Here is a 14,248-nt window from a genome sequence, read left to right on the forward strand (position 1 = left end):
CTCTGCAACATGAAACTGTCTTAATTGCCCCAGTTTCATTCCTCTGTAGAACCTACGATTTGTTAGTGGACATCGAATCTATCTAAAAGAATTTAAATTACCAATAGTCGCTTATTTTTAGTCTTTTAAATTTTTTACTAAATGTAACTGAGCTATTTTATCGAATTAGGCTACTTATTTAGATGTACATTTTACTTGGTGTATTGCTTTGCTAATGAAACGAATTGATGGGAGATCATGATTTGTCGAACTCAAAGCAGACAGCACACTTAACAAGGCCTCGGTTACGTCCAATATACCGTAATCTAGCCTCGCCTGCTGTAAACGACAGCGACCTCGGTGGTGTGCCACTGTGCGCAAGAGACTGCATGCCTTTCCGGCTTCCGCCTAGTTTTGTAAGAATCTAGATCACAAAAGAAAGACTTTATGGCACTCCAGTAGCAGCTAAAAGAAATGTATCTGTGTCTAAAACGCATGAATAGCGCCCGTGATAAAACGCAACTGTGTTAACAAACACCCCTGTGCAGTTTACGGCCTATATAGGCCATGCTGTTTCCGTCTTTTTCTCTTTCTCTCCTCTATTTATGAAAAGTATAGTGTCGTTTCCTGCTGTAAAATTGTGAAATCCATTTGAATGCCTTTTTGGTTATCACTGATGGACAACTAAATTGTTTGTGTTTTTTTTTTTTTTTTTTTGGTTATTAAATAGTGTATTCTTTTTGTTCACCACGATGTATATAAACTTTACAATAAGGTTTCATTAGTTAAAGTATTTACTATTAATAATTGTTCATCATTTACTAATGCATTTTTAAAATCTAAATGCGTACTTATTAATGCACTGTGAGCTAACATGAACAATTAAACTTACTCGAACAAAAAATAAATAAATCCTGTAATAAACGTTTTGTTGATTGTTTGTTCATGTTAGTAAATACATAAACTAATGGAATCGTATTGTGAAGTGGTACACAGAAATGTTCTCAATTTATCTCCAATTATTTTAAATTAAACGTGCAACGACACATTACACTGATTAGAGTGTTGTAATTAAAATACTAAATTAAAAATTAAAATGTTATTAAAATTCTATGTTATACTATTAATGGTGTTAGTATTAATAAACTATTTTGTATTCAAGTCGCCCTGTGTAAACATTTTCACGTTATTGTCATTTTGTCAGCACCTAAATATCGGTAGCTAATATATTTAATACCAAATTTATTTTTATATTCTTGTATAGCTTACTTCAGTTTTAACTTATGCTCAGCCAAACGTGTATTATAGTATTCTCGTTGATATTGAACATTTTCAAATAATGTACTCTTGAATGGTATACTTTTCGCGCATAAAGAACGTTTATATAGATACTATTCACGTTTTAAAATTAATCTCCCTATTGTTATTATTATTGTTGTTGTGCAGGTTCTTTGGATTTTAAAACATTATTCACAAAAATAATATTTATAGGCATTGCTATGAGAACCCTTCTTTTGTAACCTTTGTTTTCAATTCACACTAATTCTGGGCCATTTAAATCCAAGTTGGGTAAATATAAACAAACTAAATTTTTATTAAAAAAATGTTTATCTAAAAATTAATCTAGTGGTTGGTTTTTGTCCATATTTTACCTGAAATCGGGTAAAAATAACCTATTAGTTTAGGGTGTAGCCTATATAGCCGTAGCCGCTTCATGTTGACCAAAAGATAGACTTTGCTGACTGTTCTTTTGCAAATAAATTTTTTCATGTACATAAAATAAAATAAAAATATTCCACTGCAATACTTTTGTTTTAATTGCCAAAACTAAAAGAAGTACATACATACATAGGTATCTCAGATATAAGTATGATTATTTACAGTAGTCTACATTCTGTCAGAAAATCCGGTCCATGTTGGTCTGCGGAAACGTTGTGCGAATTTAGTTAATTCAAGTCAGACAGAGCGTCAAATTTTGTAAACGATGCAACATCTTTAAATTGTGCTTCTATTGTCTTATCCCAAAATTAGAGAAAATTTCCTTATCTTTAGATGGTTAATTTCTGTACGATATGCTTGTCTTTTAATTATGACCTGTTTGTTAATTGGATAGTAATGTTTTTTTCTGTTATTAAAACCTAAAGTTAAAAAAAATAATAATAATAATTATAATAATTATATATATATATATATATATATATATATATATGATCGATTTCCCCCGTACCAGTGGTCACGTGTTCACTTCACCCAATCAAATGGCACTTTGCTTTCAACTTATTAGCTGACTGGGGCTTGGTAAGGGGAAAGTTGCCTCTCCATTTTCACAGATTGTTATTTTGTGAGTGTGTTACTGTATGTGTGTGTTAGTTTTTTTTATGTGTGTGTATGCATAAGAGAGCGCTCCTGCCATGTCGACATCCGGAGCTTTAACAGGATACTACGTTGACTCTCTTGTTATACCGGGCAGCGAGGAGACTCGCTTCTCCTCGGGTTCAGGGCTTATTCAGCACAGGCCAACCGTTCTACCTACAGACCATTCAGAGCTCGGTCCCTGCACATTCCCGACAAAGCAATCCGTTTATGGTAGCTCAGGTTGGGGGCACATCCCAACGCACTTCTCCACTGGTGTACCGTCAGTATATCAGCCGCATGCGCAACATCCAGTAGTTGGGGATTATGTGCAGTCTTGGCTCTTGGATGCTGCATGTGGGCTACCTCTCACTGAGCTATCGACGGTTCATCACAATCATATCAAATCCGATACAAATGAAACGAATGATGACGGCACAGAGCACAGTTCGCACACTATACTACAGCCTGGAGTCTTCACAAACGGAGGATGTTCTACCAAAACAGAAGCAGAATCTGGCCGAACTGCTGACAAGAGTGGCGACATCGAGGAGAAACCGGGCGCTGATCCAGGTAAGGCTGACCAGATGGTCAGACATACAAGTACAATGATATCAATTTATAGTACTATTGATAAAGTGATGTCACGATTCTTGTGTAGTTAACTACTGTAAAATATTTCGAATTGTTTTGCTAAAATTTAAATGTGATTTTAACAAGCCTGAGAGATTTGTTTGACTAACTGTGATTTATGCAGCTGCTTGGATTTTAAATACATATCAATTTTAAAATGAATGAATGAAAGAAAGAAAGAAAACATTGCTGCTCGCTTATAATTTCGATACCCTCATTCCCTTCCCTCTACCTTTCCCCAGAAAACCCTGTGTCCAACTGGCTTCATGCGAGCTCGACGCGTAAAAAACGCTGTCCTTATACTAAGCACCAGATCCTCGAGCTGGAGAAAGAGTTTTTATTTAACACTTACCTCACGCGCGACCGGCGATACGAAGTCGCCCGTCTACTGAACCTCACGGAGAGACAGGTCAAAATTTGGTTCCAAAACCGCAGGATGAAGATGAAAAAATTAAACAAAGATGGAACGAAGGAAGACTAAGACTAAAACACTTAATGTAGGTCAGGATGAGGGACGATCCATCTTGTTCTTGAATTTGTTTTGTTGTGACATTTTACATTAGATCTTGTGTCATTGTTTTTTAAGTAGCCTAAATTATGAATGTCTTAAAGCATGCTGGGATCAAGTTGTTTTATAACGTAAATTTGACTGTTTGTCGTGAGTGGTTTCACTTTGAGGCACAACTTCCATTGTTTTCTTCGCAGGTTTGAATATTAAAAAATCTGTATTAATTTAGGTTAGATTTTTATAGAATGAATGCACGTTAAATCCAACTGTGCTATCCCCTTCGGCATTCGTTTATATACATCGTAGCATATTTCGGATGCTAATTAACAATTTTAGTATTTTATGTAGCTTTAGACCCAGGATATTAAGTTTATACATGTCTGCATAGATTCAAAAAATGTGCCCCAAGAACGGGATTTTGTTTGTTACTAATGACATTACCACTACCTATAGTCGCCTCACTGCCTTTTTTAATCGACCAAATGTTTCACGCCATATCAACGGATATGATATTGGGTGAAGTCTACGAACTTCAGGGAACAAGTGAAACATGAACAGTAGATACAAAAGCACTATAGGCAACTATACAAATACCTCATGGTCTGTTGACCGTCATTACGTTTTTTTTTTAGTTCATTTGTGTTGATTTGATTACATTTCTCAAATGTATTCTGTGATTTTATTTATTGAATAATAAAAGCATTTCATATCTCCAAACATGTCTGCCTTAAATTTTGTAGTCTATTTTATATCTTAAATAAGATTTACATTGAAAAAATATGTAATACGTTACTTGTAAATTTAAGGTTTTATAAACCTGTTTTATTTTCGTGTTTTTTTATACATTTGTATTCTGTTTCACGACAAAAATAAATGTATTGAATTTAAATTAAGTAAAATTATTGTCCAGTTATATTTCTGTTCTTTATTTAGCTCTGTGTGTAATTATAGTTATTATCTTTTATTCCTAAAGATGTTAGGTGACCAAACTCTTATTTTAATAGATACAGCTGTTTAATACAACTGAAAAAATGTACAAAAATATATTAACTATATTCACTGAGAATTGGATAAGTATTCATATATATATATATATATATATATATATATATATATATATATATATATATATATATATATATATATATATATATATATATATATATATATATATATATATATATGTATGTATGTATGTATGTATGTATGTATGTATATGTATGTGTGCGTGTGTAAATAGACCTTCATCAGTCTTTAAGGAATGTGTTCTAAAGCGCGACTAAGCTGAGCGAGTTTGAACTCGGAGAGAGCAGGCCTGTATACGGGTCTGGCAGATGAGATTGTTAGCTGCGTGCAGCCATAAAAGACAATTACTGCTATAACCGTTTATGGTGTGCAAAGAGCTGCGAGGCGAGAAAACGCAACACAACAGATATTATGAGAGTCGCCAGCTGGGACTAGTGAACAATGCACCACGTGTGCATTATTCTGTGGAAACCAAGAGATTGGTAATTTTAGCTTTCGCGATGAGGTGCTACGGGGGTTATGGGGTGTTATTTCAGATTGTACATAAACCAACCTTAAAATGCAAATATGGATGTTTTATATTGTCCTATTGTTTTCCTATTGTTACCCAAGTCCTACTGGGTCTTCAACCAGAGGCATAAGTGACACTGGTTTAGCGGATGGACTTTGACTTCAAAGGCCTCACCACAGAGAAAAGGCAGAATCGCAAACACGGCAACAGACATTGGCATTTCGTTTCCAATGGCTTTATGGCTGTCCAGACACAATTAGGCCGTTTCCAGAGGCCCGACACCCATTTGGAGAAGTGTTTTTTCTTCAGTCACCCTGGCTTTCAGTACAAAAAGCCAGCGGAAATAATCTAGTTTTATTGCCCTCTGATTACAGTTTTTCTTAAAGAACCCTATAGATTTAGACTGTGTAATGGAGTCAAATTCGAAACAAAAGTCAAAAACAATAATTTTAAATGTAAAAAGAAAACTATTTAATATTCTTGGTTTCACTTGCAGAAATTATTTGCTCTAATCGTGGACGTCCAAACACAATTAAAATACTCTTTTACCTTTGTCTGCATAGCTATACCCTGTGACCACTTGATGTCAGCAAAACCTCATAATGGCTACTTAATTTTTAGTATTTGCAATAGCTTCACGACTTTTGTTTATTGTTTGATAAATTACAACCCAAAAAACGGTTGCTGTCTGTTCTTTCATGTCTACTCTACACTGTATATGTTTAAAAATAAAATAATTACAACAACAACAATAATAATAATAACCAGATATAATTGTACAATGAATCATGAGCATTATTTTTGAGTATAAAAAGCCTAATCTCGTATTTTAATCAATAGTTTGTGAAGTCCGTATGTCTTACGGTTTTAATTATTGCATACTTCTGTCGAATTATCGTTATCATATATATATATATATATATATATATATATATATATATATATATATATATATATATATATATATATATATACACACACACACACACACACACACATTTTTACAAAACGCATTTGACTAAACATATTACAACGTGTATACCAACCATGTGTATAACAATCTTAAATTGTGTAAGGCCCAATTAGGTTTACGCTATATTGCCCAAGTGGTGACGGAAATATTTACTTGGCAGCTAATGAAGACATACAATAACCTTGACACATTCACTGAAAAAAGTAGAAGAGAATGACTTCAAAAGAAAAGCAATTAAAAGAAATGCAAAAATTCGGAGGAGCACCTCGTTTTCTTTTTTCTTCCTTCCTTAAAAAGCAATCTCAGTATACATGCATCTATCAGTATTGGCCTATAGCCAATATAAAACAGATCCTTGTTTGAAAACCCAGTATTCAAGTTTGGAAAGTGACGGCAAGGTATAGCGTTACTTTGTGAAAATATAACAGACGTGCCAGAATATTTAGAAAGCAGACCTGGTTTGCAATTTAAGAATCGTTAAACTTTAATCGTTAAGCTTGCGCTTTTTGCTGCATTGTTTAAATGCACTTTAAAGAGCTTATGCTTTTTTTTAAGTTATAATGAATTTCTTGTGACAAAGGTTCAATGTAGCAGAGCGCAACTTTTAAACCATAATATTAGCATAAAAAATAAAATCCTTCATTTTTTCATATTTTTTTTCTTTACAGCAATGAAACATGCAAAAAATTAAATAAAAAATACAAACAGAATACAACAAGTTTTTTTTCCAAGAAAACAACAACAAACTTCTAATTGGTAACTTAAAACATAATATTCAGAAATAAGTGCATTAATAAGAATTGCGTTTAAAACATATTTTATAAATACACTTCGGAAATAGTTTTATAAACTGTTTATGTTTCTGTGCTATTTTCATAAGAATTAAGATATTTTTCGTCAATTGACTAATTTATGGAATTAACTGCTGTCCTTGCAAGCTGATGAAAAGACAAAAGCAATACTTGGCTGTCTGTTTTGCGGATTGACCATGTGACTTCACGGGCCCAATGCCAGTGAAGTGGGATTTAATATGAACTCTAGCTATAATGGGATTGTATATCACTCTAGCTCGTAAAACATCAAGTATTCCGGCTCAACAACTCAGCAAGAGGAAGTAGTATATGAATTCGAATTAAACTGGAATATTAGTCACGGAGCCGTCATTCACTCTTGCTCTTCAGCATTCTTAGCAGAAATTTAGCTTTTTTGTAAGACATTTCGTCAAAAGAAGGAAATAGTTGTTTCTACACAAGACACTGTCTCTCTTCGCGACTACTTCCACCCCAATTAAATATAACAACCATGAAAGGAAACCTCTCTCTCGGAGGTATAGGCTATCTTCAGATAAGAATGTAAGGTAGGCTACTTTAACGTTTGTTGTGACGACCTGCAATCTTACATATCTGGTGTTTGAGGACGTGTCCAATAACTGCATCCATTAATCTGGCGATGCAACTGTTCGTGCATGTGTGAAGTCGTAAACGTTTTAATGTTTTTGCTGTGAGGTAATAAATTTATTGGTCAGTGTGTCTTAATATAGGGGATCTTCTATGCATATCAGGTTGCATAATTGATTTCTCTCTATGTGTTGCTAGCATGATTTATAGCCTAAACTACTGTTAGGGAAACCGGATTCTGTCTCAAGTGTTGTGTTGTTATAGCATATAGCCTACTTCATCAGTAGTGATCGTGTAATACGATCTGCCATTCATAGTTCTCAAATCTAAGAGAAAACTGATCAGTGGACGCCTAAATCGTGAATGTTTTAGTATGCAATACGGAATATCTCACTTTATCTTTTTGTAATATATGCTGTGTGTTTTAGAGCAAAACATTATTTAGAAAAAAATGTTGTGGTCTGCTTATCGATAAAGCTATTGGTATAATGTATCAGTTATTCAATGCTCATTTATTAAATATCTGAATATGTATGTTCCTGTCATGTAATTCACATAATCCTATATTTTTACAACACAAAAAAGTTCAAAAACGCTGTAGGCCTACATATTAAAATAGTCAATATAAATTAATTAATAGCAATATAACAAAATAAAGGACGGAAAAAACTGCTTTTAAAAATTGGTTGTAATGCCGGTTTTTTTCTTTTGTGCTCCTCCTCTTTGTAAAATGGCGCCTGACTGCAATCCAGCCCCCTTCTCAGCCAGCTTCTCAAGAGAAGCTATAAATCTGTTATTGTTTATGAAAATTTACTACTTTGCCATACAACTTTACGATCTGCCGCTGGCTCTCATTGGTTACGAGTCAGTCACGTGTTTTAAGACCACATGAACGTTAACTTTTTACGTGTGTGCATCCCTACCCAAAATAGAGCTGCATTCTTCGTCTGACCTTGCTTTGTCTAGCCCTCTTTTACCTCCGCTTTTCTACATAATATCGTTGGCTGTTAATTTCCTGTCTTTTAATGTTGAGGCTGGCTTATATTCTATATTCGCTGTCATCGAAGTGGACATTAGCTGACAGTTAAAAAGAATCAGGTTTAATGTTAGCACGCTGTGGCACGATTGGCTTTCCGAAAAGATGTGATTGTGGAGCATTTGTCGTCAATAACGTCTGTTTCTTGCATTCGTGGACCAACAGACAAGCTTAAGGTAAGGATTCTGGTGTATACTGTCGAACTGTTTCCGATGTGATGCAGCCTAATAATACACGCGTTTTTTGAAAATTCTAGACTTAAAAATTGTCTTGTTCTGGATAGTGCAGTAGCTTTCAGTTTAAATTCTTCACGATATAGCTGCTGCGCTTTAAACATTGTTTGTCAAATGGCAATTTGTAGCCTAAACGTTTCAAATACTGGTCATGTCATATTTTAAAAGTATTTGCTCAGAAAGGTGCTATATATCTTTTCGGAACGGATTTTATATTTATTTTATGTTTATGCAAAACCTTATTTGTATTTGATAGGCCTGCTGATAGATTTGCACAGACATAGGCTAAGGAAATCATTTTCTTTCTTTTCTCACGATGATCTATTAACTATTTATCTATCTATTAACTAAGCATTACCCCAGTGTCGCTGAGCAAAGGATTGTAGTTTCTTGTTTCAGAAAGATTTGACATTTTGAATAATGCTCCATAATAATAATAATAGCCCCTCTGATTGATTATTCAAGATTATTTTAATAGATTGTTGCCCAGAACATTATGAACAGACAACGTTTAAATAGCAAGCAAACCGTTGAAATCTTCGTGGAAGCGCTGTAAAAATAATGATATTTGTCTGAAAAGTGAACCATCGGAATTTTAGTTAATCTGTGTTCAAGCAATTCTGTGGATGTTCAACTGCAAATGACGAGGTGAATAGTTAGTACTTCAAAACCACCACTAGGTGGAGTTGTATGCCTTTCTTAGCGGCAGCACGTTTGAGTTCACTTGATCAAGCTAACAGGGATGGGCAAACTCGGTCTTGGAGAGCCGGTGTTCTGTTGAGTTTTGCTCCAAGTTTAATCTTTGTCTTTAAAATCATCAGAAAGCTACATGTAGGTGTGCTTGATTAGGTTTGGAGCTAAATTCTGCGGAACACCCGCCCTTCAGAACCGATTTTACCCATTCCTGGGCTAACCCATCTGTTTAACAGATGCTCACGAGTGAAACGGCACGACATGTTTTCAGATATTGGAAATCATCTGAATTATCTGAATCAAAATTGAGGCACAACATAATATTATTAGGGCTTTAAGTAATGTTAAAACTTGCACGTTGATGTTTTTAACAATAATGCAATCACCTCTGTTTCATTTGATGGAATAACATTCACAAAGCGTGTAAAATGGAATATGTTGGAATAGGCTTTGTGATTTAACTCAGATATTACTCAGAAACAGCATATGTCGCTCATACCGTACCTTTTTAAGATGGAACACTTTTGTACTTTTAAGTTTTACCGTTTTGGTATACTTGGTAGGCATATACCTCCTCAGCGACAGCTTTTGTACATTTATATCTGATAGTGAGAGTCTAAGTTAAATCAATTTATTTAAACGATGCATGACGTATCTTCAGTCGCTGTTATGATGAGCAACGCGAGCCCCACATGGAGACCAAGCAAGCAGAATGTTCGACGGGAACTGTCGAGTCGGAGCTAATGTTAACAAATATCTCCAAGACGTCAGTGTAAAATTAATTTGCACAAGCTAACCCAACGTGTTTGTTTTTTTAAATTAATTGGGCAATTGGGTCTGATAGCAAGACGTTTTAAAGATGCTTTTGCGGCACAAAGCGCAATGTGTTCAGTAATTCCGAGGTTATTAACTGTTTCTACATTTTACTGGTTACACACAGTATAGGCGTTTCCATTCAAAAACCAATGTCTGGTTTCTTTTTTGTCGTGGCATACCTTGTTTTTTTTTCACCATATGCTTTTGTTGATGCTTATCCTGTTGGTATTTTTGCTCGTGGGGGAAAAGGGTTAGCAGAACACCAGAGGTTTTGTGAAAGTTAGTCTCTACTTTTTCCATTCAATTTTCCATTAAATTTGGATTGTATTGTTGTAGTCAGAGACTTTTCTTGTATATTACCAGAACCAGTAGAGAATAGCCTATAACTCTCTATTTTATAACATTGGACATTATAGATCTTTTTTTTTTTTTTGGCATATTTAATGTGACATATTAATGACCTCACACTTCACACATAGTACAACATACCTAACTGCACACTTTTCCATAGTACGTATGTATGTACGTATGTATGTATGTATGCATTATTGTTATTATTATTATTTACAATTGAATCTACTATAATAAACAGAGGTGCTCATTCACGAAACGTTAAACAGCAATCAGACATTACATCATGAATAATGTAAACCCTTTGTTTAATAAGCGCCGTTTTGCTTGCTATTTAAAAGTGAAAAAGAGATAGACTAAGTATGTTTAACAACATCCCATGAATGTTTTCTTAATCATATTTTTTTAATAAAAAAATCCGGTGCCCGTTATCAATTAAACACAGAGCTTATTATTTGAATAAATAATGAAGGAATTGTGCTTGTCCTTCAACCATTTTAAGTGGGTATATATTTTTTGGCATTGGGGTTTCATTCTCGTTGACGACTGATGTTTCAGATCTCTGGTTTCGAGTGACACTGAGTCTATCAGGCATTCTGGTGCGCGTTTTAGTGTGCAGGTCACGGCGCATTGTTTCAGCAGATACAATTTTTCTACCGCAGAATCGTTACCCTCTGAATGACCCCATCGCGTGCTCGCCTCCAGTCTGATGGTTTAAGAAGTCCCGACTCTAACCAGAGGGTGGCGCACGGCTACCATATACAAGCAAGTGATTTAACTGCTAGTTCGCTGAAACTGTTGTTGCGCGCTCCCGTGTCCCAACAATTCCACCCTGATTTCCTGCTTACGCTTAGTTTACCGCTGGAGGTCACAGAATAGGATTTACGACTGGTCAACAAAAACACGTGATTCTAAGCCGTAGCCCATATTTGGGAGCCTACGTAAGGGTGCATTAAGTCTGTGTCTCACTCATTTCCATAATTCATCATAAATTGTGCAAGGGTGCAATAGAAGCTCAAAACCACCAAGAGACACAAATCAAACTCACACGGCATCATTGTTCTCTCCATAAAGGTAGTTGTAGTAAGTAAAAGTAATTATAAGGTAATTGTCAACCAATGAGCTCTTATTTCGTGAACTCATTTTGCGGTCGCTATCCAAATGGCGTGGACTATCCCTTACATAACTATGGAGATCACAACTCTAGTGGCCAATGCAGAGATTCTACGGGCATGCATTCGGGCAGGTATGCTTGTGGCTACAATGGAATGGATCTCAGCACCGGGCACTCCACCCCCGGACACTTTCTTTCATCTGGTGAGCGAACTCAAAGCTACAAAGACAGTCCAACTGCGACGCCTGTCCGGTACAATCAGCCCGTTACCGCTAGCAGCGCTGAACCTTCCTCTGATCATCTCCCCTGCTCATCCTTAGCCAACTCTCCTGTCAGTGAGCAGCCACACCGCGCCCTAAAAAACTCACTACCAAGCACCGCTGGCTCTGCGTCCAAAAGCGTTGGATCGGTTCTCAGTCGGGAGGACGTTTCGAAAGAGTCCAGCTCTATGGAGAAAGAAAAACCACCGGGTAGTGGACAGATAGCTTCACAGAATGTGTCCGAGGCACCGCAGATTTATCCATGGATGCGAAAACTTCATATAAGTCATGGTAAACGGCAAACGTAGAGGTTTGCTTTTATTGCGTTTGTGTTCTGAGTGTTAAAGTAAGGTGTGATTGGCCTCCTGTCAGTTTTACAGTAAATATTTTTACTTTATACGAATATTGTAAATACAGTTAGTTTTTCATTTTCATTTTGGATATTTATATCGAAAAATGTGCCAAATATGCAGCCTGTGGTCAATTGACTCCATGTTTCTGAAGATGATTTAAAATTGATTTTCTTCTATAAAAACGAAGTGCAATTGTATTATTAATTACTCTGTCGATTGTGGATTAAGAAAGTGGTTGTGTTATTAAATAAATTATAATTTAAGATAATCTGAAGAAATTAATTGAATTAAATGTTATGCTTTCTGTCCTTGAGAGATTGTTATGCATGCGTTGAGTTTGATGCATATACTTCAGTTCACGTTTTGTGTCGTGCATACCATGTGTATTAAAATGCATGATAAATAAAAGTGAAAATGTCCCACTCATGTATAACAGATAATTTGGCCGGACCGGAGGGGAAAAGGCCCAGGACAGCCTACACACGCTACCAGACACTTGAGCTCGAGAAGGAGTTCCACTTCAACCGATACCTGACACGTCGCCGAAGAATTGAGATTGCACACACTCTTTGTCTCTCAGAAAGACAAATCAAAATATGGTTTCAAAACCGCAGAATGAAGTGGAAAAAGGACAACAAACTGAAGAGTATGAATATGGCAGCTGCAGGAAGCGGATACCGGCCTTAAAATGTATATAGTGCATATTTACATCTATAAAATGTGTTAGTGTTTGAATATATGCGTGATGTGTGTGCGTGCGCGCGTTTCCTTATTCTAAGTGTGTGTTTCACAAGGGAATGAATTTTACAAAAGAACTTTCCACTTGTTATGTGAAAGTAAACGCCCTGTGTAGCGGCCTTGGATAAAAAAGTAAATTTCCCTTCTGTGTTTTCATGTAATGTGAATAGATATTTGCATTATCTTAGTAAAAGGAATGTGTAAATAAATATATCAGCTTTGAATAAAATTACTTTAGGTAGGCTATCTAAAGTACACTGGATAAGCAAATCAGTAAAATGTTAGATTCTTACCAAATTAAGTTTAAAAACGTTTTTGTCGTCTGTTTGTCTTGAAGTTTGTACATATTGATGTGCTTTATAGGCTATTTATTTAAAATCGATATCAAATATCGATAGTATGTTATGTCAAACTGAAGTAGAACTGTTTTGTTCGTGTTGTTCTGTCAACGTTAAGAATTGATAAAACGTTCTGCTCAGACAGTTTCGCACATTTTTCAATTTGAATGTTTGTGTGTTTTGCGTTTTCAAATGTTTGCAGTGGTGTCACTCGATTTATTTATTTAATTTACCTTCTTGTGAAAATTTAATAACAAAGAAGTCCAGAAACAGTATTGCCAACAATAAATGCTATGTTAAAAACAATAAAGTTTACCTGCAATATTAAATCTTTTTGTAAGATTTGTTCCATTCCAAGGTGTTTTGTGCAAGGGAAAGTCGTTTATATGAAAATGTACCACACAACAGTTTAAAAATTATTAGCGTGAGGTTGAGCATTGGTCATGTAAAACTGGAATTAAATAAATATTCCACAATTCTAGGTGCTTTAGAGCAATTCGATTATTTTTTCAAAAGTTTAAGTTGTTCAATACTGTTGAATCAACAGGTATGTGACGCACTAATCTCTACTTCCCTCAAAAAGGGCACTTAGGTCCCCTTGCCAACTTGTCAATAAGAGTGTGCGTCCACGCCCAGTGTCCCGCACTCTTCTCATTAATTCATTTTCCTTCCTTGGAAATCAGGGTTTTGAGCGGAAATTTTACTAGACCCTTTACTATTCTGGATCCGTGACATTGTCTGGTAAGATAAATAATGAGGTTTTGGTCCACGAATTAGATCGTAAAATTCACTCGGACTGAGACTGCAGATAGGCTCACTGGCCATAAAACAGTCACGTGGTGGCAATTAAAGTCAGTTTTATGGTTTTGGGGAGTCGACACTATATCGCATATAAAGTTAAATCGCACTGACGTGGAGCTTCGTTTTCTTTCTCTGT

The 14,248-nt window shown here is 35.5% G+C and overlaps 2 protein-coding genes across 3 annotated transcripts; both read left to right on the forward strand.

Annotated features, from left to right (window-relative positions):
- Window positions 1–2,151: 2,151 nt before the first annotated feature.
- Window positions 2,152–4,189, forward strand: hoxa9a (homeobox A9a). Its single transcript, XM_056479158.1, has 2 exons — window positions 2,152–2,904; window positions 3,207–4,189. Exons 1-2 carry the CDS (start codon window positions 2,391–2,393, stop codon window positions 3,443–3,445), a joined length of 753 nt encoding a protein of 250 aa, XP_056335133.1. The 5' UTR covers window positions 2,152–2,390; the 3' UTR covers window positions 3,446–4,189.
- Window positions 4,190–8,078: 3,889 nt separating this feature from the next.
- On the forward strand, window positions 8,079–14,244 carry hoxa5a (homeobox A5a). 2 transcript variants are annotated; one of them, XR_008839423.1, is made up of 2 exons: window positions 8,079–8,591; window positions 12,672–12,760. XR_008839423.1 is itself a non-coding variant. In XM_056479157.1 (2 exons), the coding sequence occupies exons 1-2, from the start codon at window positions 11,627–11,629 to the stop codon at window positions 12,920–12,922; spliced, it is 798 nt and encodes a 265-aa protein (XP_056335132.1). In that variant the 5' UTR covers window positions 10,940–11,626; the 3' UTR covers window positions 12,923–14,244. The 2 variants fall into 2 exon arrangements, 1 of the variants encoding a protein (XP_056335132.1); XM_056479157.1 differs by lacking the exon at window positions 8,079–8,591 and adding an exon at window positions 10,940–12,173 and having other exon boundaries at window positions 12,672–14,244.
- The last annotated feature ends 4 nt before the right edge of the window (window positions 14,245–14,248 follow it).

Source organism: Danio aesculapii, chromosome 19 (genome assembly GCF_903798145.1).
Source record: "Danio aesculapii chromosome 19, fDanAes4.1, whole genome shotgun sequence".
NCBI lineage: Eukaryota > Metazoa > Chordata > Actinopteri > Cypriniformes > Danionidae > Danio > Danio aesculapii.